Source organism: Branchiostoma belcheri, unplaced genomic scaffold, assembly GCF_001625305.1.
Source record: "Branchiostoma belcheri isolate BF01 breed outbred unplaced genomic scaffold, Haploidv18h27 scaffold66, whole genome shotgun sequence".
In the NCBI taxonomy this organism is placed as follows: Eukaryota; Metazoa; Chordata; class Leptocardii; order Amphioxiformes; family Branchiostomatidae; genus Branchiostoma; species Branchiostoma belcheri.
In genome coordinates this window covers 436279-446409 of record NW_017804309.1, presented here as the reverse complement: position 1 = coordinate 446409, position 10131 = coordinate 436279, and the positions used below count along the sequence as shown (strand labels likewise).

At 42.1% G+C, this 10131-nt stretch overlaps 1 protein-coding gene across 1 annotated transcript in view; it reads right to left on the bottom strand.

Moving 5' to 3' along the window:
* Positions 1-73: 73 nt before the first annotated feature.
* The window catches only part of LOC109483735 (poly(A) polymerase beta-like), a 15245-nt gene continuing 5187 nt past the window's right edge, over positions 74-10131 (bottom strand). Inside the window, exons 11-21 of the mRNA XM_019786806.1 lie at positions 4974-5094; positions 4446-4584; positions 4198-4311; positions 3851-3951; positions 3336-3475; positions 3090-3218; positions 2780-2896; positions 2375-2542; positions 1941-2033; positions 1606-1686; positions 74-1452 (exon numbers count right to left, since the gene is read on the bottom strand). Of these exons, the coding sequence (XP_019642365.1) occupies positions 1354-1452; positions 1606-1686; positions 1941-2033; positions 2375-2542; positions 2780-2896; positions 3090-3218; positions 3336-3475; positions 3851-3951; positions 4198-4311; positions 4446-4584; positions 4974-5094 (1302 nt within the window). The 3' untranslated portion in view covers positions 74-1353. The remainder of the gene's footprint in view (positions 1453-1605; positions 1687-1940; positions 2034-2374; positions 2543-2779; positions 2897-3089; positions 3219-3335; positions 3476-3850; positions 3952-4197; positions 4312-4445; positions 4585-4973; positions 5095-10131) is intronic.

The following is a 10131-nucleotide window of genomic DNA, read 5'->3' as shown; positions in this document are numbered from 1 at the left end:
GCCTTGTCCTTGTACAACACAGTGCAGTATCTATGGACAAAAAAACACAGTAAAGAGGCAGAGACACAACAGCTTGAAAATAGAGCCTTTTATTTGGAAATGATCACCATGTACAAACAAAAACCATATGGTCGAATGGAAAACATAAGTGTCAAAATGACAAAACATTTCCAGTTAGCAATGCATTTGCATCCCATGCAGGCCTAGACCTAGCTAGCTAGATGGACCAAGGCACTTCCTACACCAAAGTAAAAAGGTAAAAGCTGATGAACGCAATATCGGTTCAAGCGATGGGTCACCTGATGAGGTGTTGCATACTTACCCAGAACTGGATATATTTACCTCAAGTCTACAGCAATATCATAACATGCAATTGGAAGGTCGCCGAGGTAGATCTAACTGGCTAGTGCCTTGGCCAAAACATCAAACTGATACTCCACTTTAACAATCAGTCCGCATCCTACACAGCTTCAGCTAACACTGAAATCATTCTCTTTCTGAATTTCTGCTTTTTATCAAGATATTTTGGCTGTTCCTTAAAAGAGGCCAATAAAGCAAGAAAAGGTGTGTGTAGTGCGTGATAGTAATGACAGTACACCACCAACAAAAATAGCTCCTTTATTTCTCTACATGAATTTACAGTTACAGAAATAGCCATATTCCAATAAATATTAGGAATGCCATCAGCTACCAGTCTTACCTTCCTCAGGGATTTGTTAATACCAGACTGTTTCCATTGAGAAAACACAGGCTAAGCAGAACAATACAGCCACAGGATCAATGTAGTGTACCAAAGGACAAAAAATATTTCAGCACAGATCTGGGGAAGTGTGAAAATAAGAAATCACTATCATGTAATGCACATCAAAATCTAAAAAAAAAACTAACCTAAAAATATCAAGGACAACAGGGATTAGTATGAACCTACATAATGGTGTAAATCTACATAAAATGTACAATTTCCAGAACAATCTGCTTCTCTAATTTTCAGTACATCTACCTATGTCCTGGAACTCCTACTCAAGTACATTGTGTCCCAAATCATTTCCAGTACAGAACTATCATCAGCTGAACTGAAAAGGCTACGAAACAGTTACGGTGCATGGTATCTACACGTCTAGTTAATTAAAATGATAAGTTAACACAGGACAGGTTATTGACAATGCCCTACTAATCCTCTCACACCTGGTAACCCATCTGGCAGAAAACACTGACCATTATTTTACACAGCTTGTCCTGCACGCTAGGTTACACTATCCAGCCACTGACAAACCTGACAGTGGCAGTCGCTCAAGTCCCAATATGGGAGCCCTCTTCTTCACTTCACTCCCCTCCCCATAACAAGCCATAGCCCTATTTCAACCTGAGTTTGATGGAATTTTTCACCACACTGACATTGGCGGTAGTCGTTCTTGGGGAGGAAATGTCCGGAAGCTCACCGCTCGGAAGCCTCTGTGGAAAAGTCAAGGCAAGAGAAGGATGTTCAGGGATACGTTTCATTCTAGAATTATAGGATACTTGAGTTTTCTGACACACAACAAAGCTGTTGAGGTAGTGAAAATACATACAAAGCGTCAGAAAAACTTGATTGAAAAGAGAACTAACCTGCACTCTAGTTTGGTCTATACTGGGGGGTGTAGCAGGATTCTTCATACTTGCTTCATCTTCTTCGACTGTCACAGGAGACTGCAAAATACCCAACAAAAAAACACAACATACACAAGCAGCATTGAAGAGAATGCAATGGTGAGCATTTTGATATGACACCTTATACGAAAAACTTAAGCATCCAATAAATAATTAGCTTCACTAGTCTCCATGAAATTACTGGGGTGGAATGCACAACTTCACCATAAAAAAACCTCCAGTAGTTTTTAAAACAGAACTAGGGCAAGACTGACAGAAATCTAACATATGCTGCTGACTACCTGGGGACCTACCTGTCTCTGTATTTTTTGGTCTGGTCCTTCATTGGAAGGGGAATGTGATCGTTTGGGAGCAGGCTCACTGCCGTCTACAGAAGTATCCACCTCCTGTGGGAACAACTAGACTTGCGTTAATTCTGACAACTATATACAAGGTTTGACCATTTGTTTTAGGGTGTCAATAATGTTCCTATAATGGCAAGGTGAACAATCTTATTTCTGTATTGTACAAATCCGCAAGTCCACTGTAGCAGGGTGCCTGCAACCGGCAGTGCCGCGACAGTGGGTGAAGACAATTTGACATTTCTCTTCGACAGCACAAAATCACACCAGCCAGTCTCAGGTGGCATGAGGAACTTCTGTCGGACATTGTAAGAAAGACAGAGTCTTACGAATAACAGCTCTGTGGAGTGTGGCCTAGGAAGTATAAATGCGACCTGCTCGGCTACCTTTGCCTCTTGGTTGTCGGGTGAAGACGGCTGCTTGTTGCCTGTGGATGACTCAGCCTCAGAACCCTCTGGTGTAGGAGACTGTTTGGTGTTGTCATCGGTTACGGCATCAGGGGCATCAGGGGAATGTGGCCTTTTTACTCCTGTACCTGCTGCCGAGCCATTGGTCTACAGAGAACAAAATTAAACAACATTAAGACTTTCAAACTTCGGCAGACTATCAAACTGTTTGAGTCACAGGTGGGGACATATCCATTGACTTTCAACACTTTCTAAGAGTGTACAACACATTCAGACATATATGTTGCATGCAGAAATACAGACACAAAGAAAGACTTCTCCCATACACTTCTGTCCATACATGTAGTTGATTTACACTGAAGTAAAAAGGAGATTGATGCATACCTCAGTGACACTGTCATCCAGTGTCCCATTGGCGGTAGGTTCAGGTGTGGTCACCTGTCGTCCTGCTGCCTCGGGGAGGGGCGGAGAGGCTGAGGTGGCCGGCGGGGAGTCTGTGTCCTGTAAAACAGTTGCATGGCAGTTTGTCTTCACAGCCAGGAGGGGAAAGGAGACTTTTGTGGTTGAAACAATTAAGACTGAAAATTCTCCAGTACAGTAATAATGCCAGAGAAACTCATATTCCCAGTGTCAGGATTTCGCAGTGGAAAGGTCAGCTCGACGCTAAAACCGCTGCAAACGTTTCAAGACTTACCTCTGCTTTGGTGCTGAGTTTCCTGACTGTTACAGGAGTGGTCTGGGCGCTGCCTGGGGTAGATGCTGGGCTGATCCCTGAATCAAGGCTGATCTTCTTCCTGGGTGGGGTCTCTCCTGCCTCATCACCCTGGAGAAACACGGGTGGGAGTTAACAAAATGTCAGTCTTATACAGAGATGAAGTTGACAACAAAAACAGAGCAAAGCAAACATCACATACAGAGATAAACTACAGTATAATAATACCTGGGCAGGGAGCGACCTCTTCTTGTTGAACTTGAGGAGGGAAGGTGGGAGGTACTCTCCCAACTGTTTCCTCCTAACAGAACGGGCCTCGATCTTCATCCCTTCCTTCAGGGTACCATTGGATATGGCCTGCCTGTGAACTATAGGAGACAGGGAATAAGTACAGTCAAACATGTCTAACATGATTACTCAAGGGAAATGGTCACAGCACACTGGTTGCAAATATAGACAGGCTTCTTAATGCTTAAGTTATTGGGAAAAAACTACCTATGGGACTAGCAAAAACTAGCCTGTGTAGTGATGGTTCATACAGAGGAGGATGATAGGCTGGTTACACTGTAATCTCTGATTCCTCTACAACATTTGTGTCATGGTGCTGCTTCAATAGTATTTCTAAGAGTGTTCTGTAAGACACAGAAAAATTAAGCAGGGATGTGGGCTACAGTAATTGCATGCACACGTATCTCTATAGTCTAAACCGTGATTCAACCCAAGCCTACAGATTTCTTCCTTACCAGTATCCGTGAAAGACTGGATCTCAAAGGTGAGGTCAATGTTCCCTCCCTCGATCTTGTTGAACTGAAGCCCGATGAACCAGTTGGTCACAAACACATCCCTGAAATAAGGCGAGTGCAGTGTGAATAACTTACTACATTCAGTCTAAAACATAAATGTACACACCACAGATGTCAATAGTTTAATCAGAGATGGCGGACTTCACCCCCTTTACCAATGCCGCTTTGCAAGAGTAAGTCAGAAACACAGACACTCCATAAACAAAACTTCACTCCCTTGTGGGCAAACCAACAATCCAGAGAGTTTATGTTGTGGTTTTACTAGTAAGAAGTTTGAGGCTACTCACTCCTGTGGGTTGAGAGGAGGGTACTGCTTGGGGTTGACATGTGCGAGAGCGATGTAAGCCGTCCTCTCCAGGTTACCTATCAATATCCTCACCTTGGATTCCACCAGTCCCACCCTGCAATACACGAAGAAACTCATGCTCTGCAGTTCTTTGTTTGGCTGTCTGTGTTTGTCATAATGTGCTAATCAAAACAAATTATCCACAGAACACTGTGATTTTATGGTAAACAAAAGACAAATTAGACTTACCATTCCAGATGATGCTCTTTAGAAGTTGCTGATGTGCTGAGAACAATGTAGTGCTTGTACTTTCCAAAGAAACTACTGGGTTCAAACAGTTTGTCCCATGTGGCTTTGCCCTCAAAGATCTCTTGGGTAACTTGAAGGCCTGCATCAATGTCAGATAAACAGAAGATTAGACAATACAATGTACTAGAACTGCCACATTTTTGTCATGCAAGCATGTTTTCTTGTCTACCTGTACTGGACCTATGATTAAACCAACCAGTGAAACTTGGGTGACATGTGAAGTGGTGGCTCCAAAATATGCCTAGCATCTTTCAATACAGAAGACAACATGATTCAAAATGGTAATACAACAAACATTATCAAAGCAAAGACTAGAAAAAACTAGTTGGGTAAAACTTAATTAGTCTATTGAAAATAATTTTTATTGTTACCTGTGTATCATACAGTTATATAGAAAGAACTATTTTGAGCCATTTGCATGTAGTAATCAATTGTACATCAAGTACAGAGAAAGTGGGAAAGTCTGACCTATCTTGAACTCCTCCTGCATGATGGCACGAGTGGACAGGGAGACGTTATAGGTGGAGTTCTGCTGGGGGTAGGCTGGTGTGATAATGGGCATCAGGTGAAACCGGTCCATTGGATTGGTCTGGTAGGAAGAAATTTTTTTGATCTTTTAGTGGTCTAGTTTCAATTCTGCCATGATGGACCATCAGCACTAACTTGAAAGACTATAATTAGGAAGAAGGCAATGAGAAATGGTAGACATACTAAATTCTGGGGGATAAAAAACAAACTATTCCTGAAGTTTGGTACTTGTTTTATGAAATGGGAAAACAGGAGTTGAAGCAGAGGAAAACTGGACTTACTCTTGGGTCCCAGACTTGGAACCCCAGTCTGTTGTTCTCATCTATCTGCTTCAGCAAAACTGGCTGTGGCCACTCCCTATAATAAGAGAACACAGGTAATGAGTCTTTTATAAATGCCTGTTTAGCAACGTCAGGATTAGTAATGGTCACAAAGCATTCTGAAACATACAACTTTTGAATGACAAGTTAAAATTACACGTAACATTACAATATTGAACATTTTGAATAAGGCACTTACCACCTGGAAAAGACTAGAAAGAACTTGTGGATAAGAGTAGAAGCGATGGCATTCGGGTACAGCTGGCAGGTCCTGGCCACCAGCATGGCCCAGGAGACTCCACCCAGGAAACCCAGCACGTTGGAGTATACCCCTCTTCCTGTAGACAGACAGGAACAGGAAACACATGAAGGTACATCATGTATAAGAAAAATGACCAGGTAAGTACTGACTGTTGCCTGACACTTGGGTCTTGGGAGATGGGATAAAGTCTGATACAGTAGAGAGGGGTAGCCAAGAGTCTGGACTATAACGTATGAGCAATGTCCCTTTATTCCATGTTTTAAATCAGAACAGTTTCACCCACTTTTCACCCAAGTAAGAATGATGAAGAACTCACTCTTGGCCCAGAGCTTGATTGCCCTGAGAGCCAGGCGGAAGTTTTCCCTGTTGGGCACCAGATGGAGCATCTCATCAGTAACCCTACAACCTGGAAAGACACATAGATCAACAGGAATAAATAAACATGACATCCTACATTATATACATGTCAACAAACACTGAACCTGTGCACAGCTTCTGGATTCAAACTAAGGAATTTCCTAAAAGTCATCAACATTGAAATAAACATCAAATCCTGGCTGAAGTTGTGTGTTTCTTTAAGAACAATCTTGACAACAAACTTGACCTTATGACCTACCATTTAGACTCCTCACACATCTCTGGTCCAGGTTCTTAAGGAGGACCTCCTCCCGAAGGTCCTGGTCCTCAGGAATTTGAGGTAACGCCAGTCGAGCAAACAGGATATCAAGCTAAAACAGATAGAAAAAAACAACAAAAACATTCATATTGAAATTAATAATGTATGGAGATATTTTTTTTAAGTTTTCTGCAATACATGGTTCATAATACTGAGCCTTTATTCTTCTATATAGCCATGTTAGAAGCTACTAACTCATATTTTCTACAACCCCGAGAAGTTTTTTGCAAAGTGCAGGTGGGTATTTTTAGTAAGCCATTCAATAAACAATGGATGTCTTACCTCTACACCATCAAAGTCTAATTTGATAACAGGAACAAACGCTTCTTCAACACCCTGAAACAAAGATGATCATAAAGTGAGTACTTCTGAAACAAAACTTTTACTCAAGTCAATCCTAATCAGTGTTTCCGCCAGAGGGCCGTCCACCCGTCATATGACGGCCTGGTGTCGTTTTGGACGGCCTGAACTCGGACAGAGGCCGTCCTCTTAAAAAATTTCGAGACTCGGAAAAATCAGAGAAATTGACAGTCTTTGTTTTGTTGCTGTAGACGAGGACGCCGTCCAAGTCAAGAAAGACACACGTTGTTTGTTTTGCTATTGTTATCATGCTGACGAACAATTGATGTCGGCGCCTTTCGCATACGTTAATCTCATTAAAACCCGTCTTTCAAGTCTCCATCCGGTAAAATGTATCCACAAACATTTTTCCTCGAACAGAATCATTTCGGATGTGAAAATTCTCTTTTGGGAGTTACGTTTTTGATGGTCTTGTAGCGGGCGGGTTGCATGAAAATCCACGCCGCAGTTCGCTATCCACGCCGCGGTTCGCTAACACTTCCGGCTTGCTTGAATACGCGAAAGGCACCACAAATCGGCATATGGATGCATACATAATGAATTTCTTTAATTGAATGTTACTAATTAGCGGTAGAAACACCGTAGAAAGTAGCGTAGTGTAACTCTCTTCGCCAACAAACAAATTCTGCAGCTATGCCGGCAAAGATGGCTCTATCCAATCAGAGCGCAGGTCATATGTGGTCAACCAATCATAGCGTATAGTTCACGCTGCTACTTACATATTTAATGACAAAATGGCGCGTATTTCCTTCTCCGGCGAGGTTGAGAATGTGCGCTGCAAGTTTATTTTTCCGGCGATTTTCTGACTTTTAACGCCGATTTTTCGCACGCTACGATCACGCTACCATTTGACACTGTACTGGAGACAACAGATGAGTGATCATTTTACAATCAAGGAGCATTTTTGTTGAATGAAACAACAATGAAAGCTACGATTTCAAAATTTGTCTCGTGTATGAGAGATAAGATGACGTTTCTTGACATGTTTTGATGTATTTTTGGCTTGATATTAACTAGTAATTCGTAGCGGAAATGTACGAAGGAAGTACGAGTACGAACGAAGCAAGGCTCTTCACTATTAAAAATCCGGCTAGCGCGGGCGCTACCGGAGGTTATAATTAAATGATGCCGATGTTTGGAGTTTTGCAGCAGAGTTTTGCAACAGTATAATTTCCTGACGATACGTTTTCCATCTGTAACAGTGTTTTTATGTCAAAAAAAAATGTGGAATGCTTGTGGACAGTTTCAACTTGTAAACAAGTGTAAACAAATGCCCCGCCCCCTGAGTTAATTTTCGCGACGTGTTCCCTATTAAAAGTTAATTAATTTTCGCGACCCGGCCCTTCCCAACTGGACGGCCTCTCAGCTGCAGTCTGGCGGAAACACTGATCCTAATGCAACACAAGCTATATTCTTTTCAAAATTATTCAGTATACAACTAAAGAAGCAACACAGAAGTAATGTACAACTGTAAGAACACTGCTCAGCTTACCCTTATATCTGTAGTTTCCTTCTGGTCTTTGAGGATTTCATAGAATGATGAAAAGAAATCTGATCGGTCGACATGACGAGGAGCTACACACAGGGTATCAATATCAGCACCTGGAGCAAAATGACAGTTAACAATGTTTTATACAAATATATTGTACATCAAACTAAAACCTACATGTATGTAAAGAGGAGGCAGGCAAAGAGAAGTCACACAAGGAAAGTCTGATAAAAGTCATGTCAATGTAATACATCCAAATGATGACCGTATGACTATTACAACTACACAGCCTGACCTGCTCCATGGACCCCCAGCCTGTAGGAACCAAATGTGTAGATTTTCCCTCCCACTGTCTCAGCTATTGCAGGTGGCATGTTCTACAATAGACAAGAAACAAATACATGAACAATACATTATTACTGTACATACATGTGGTAAACAGCAGATGAATGAATGAATACTACGTACTTCATACATGTATACAAGCATAACCTGAAATGATGCTTACCTTGGCTAGACTGACTTGTTTTATCCACTCCTTTACTAGTTTGTTCAACTTCCCCAAGACCACCATTCTGTAACATAAAGTGGTGACATGTGACCATGTGTAACAACATATCATAAACATTAGACACAAACACTCTTTCATTCAATGTTGCTGTTCCTGTAAACTGTAATGGAAAATACTAAGCTTTTACTACATCAGTTTTACCTAAGCAATATACCTCCTCCATCCTGACAAAATGATGTCTGTGCTAGTCAACCAAGCCCTAATAACTGTTAACCGCTTTGCACTTTGGAAAAGATGAAGCAAATGCTACTAACTAGGAGTGGGACAAACAAGTAAAATACACAAGTATTCTAACAAACTTAAGTATTCTAAATAATGCCAGTGGAATACTTGCAAAGACAGTCCTACACTGGCTGCCCAACAATGGAAAAAGAAAGGGGAGACGAGTCAGACGACCAAAACTCCCATGGAAAACATCTGGAACACCTGGATGTTAGCCGTGGTCCAGTCCAGAGCCACCCTTTTTGCCCTAAGTACCGCTACTGCAAACAGGCATGGGGGTCTAAGTAAGATCTAGATCTCATTGCTGTGTGTACTTACCTATGGGTGAGCCCCTCTTCTGTGTCAAACACATTGTAAGGCTTGAGTGTGTTCACCAGCTTCACGTTAAGGTCGATGTCAAACTTGGTGGGTTCTGACAGACTGATGGGAGATGTTATACCAGGGTACTTCCTGGGGGTTTGACTGTCCCCAGCTTCTTTACCACTGCAGAGAAAAAGTAAAAACAGGCACAGGTAAATATTCACCTTGAGCCAGTAGGTACCCTCTGAGTACCTTCAGTGGACCTCACTTCAAGATCGCCGAATGCGATCAAGGCTGATCAACTTCTACAAGTACCACAATGGCTCACTGATTATTAACTGCTGATCAAAACCCACCCCCAGCTGTTTAAAACCGACACGACTCAACCACTCTGCAGCATATCAGCTGCCCAGAGGACTCTCTATAGAGAGTGATCCTTTTTCCCACGTACAATCAGGGAATGGAATAGCTTGCCGGCTGACTCTGCCCTCAGTAACAACTTAGAGGGCTTTAAGTCCGAATTGTAACCCCCTGAAAGCTCCACTTCCTCAGTACATTTTCCCCATCCCCCCTTGCGCAGTATACCCGACACGGCGACATAATCTTTGGCAAGTCGAAGGCGGTCGCCTATGGAAAGAAGAAGAAGAGTAACGACTACGAACGAGGTTGTGTTGTGGGACAGCAGGAACAGTTGGTAAAATACATTTCATTTAACAACTGCTATATGATGTTCCATTTCCAAAATGTGTTCATCAACTTAAAACGGAGGATGAGCTGTGTACTGATCTGAACAGAAAGGTTTTGAGTCACACGTTTCAAGGCGAAACGTGATTCACCCACCATAACTGTCCAAACTCTATTTTCTAGCTGGCTGTTTATACTATATAGCCATAAAGAC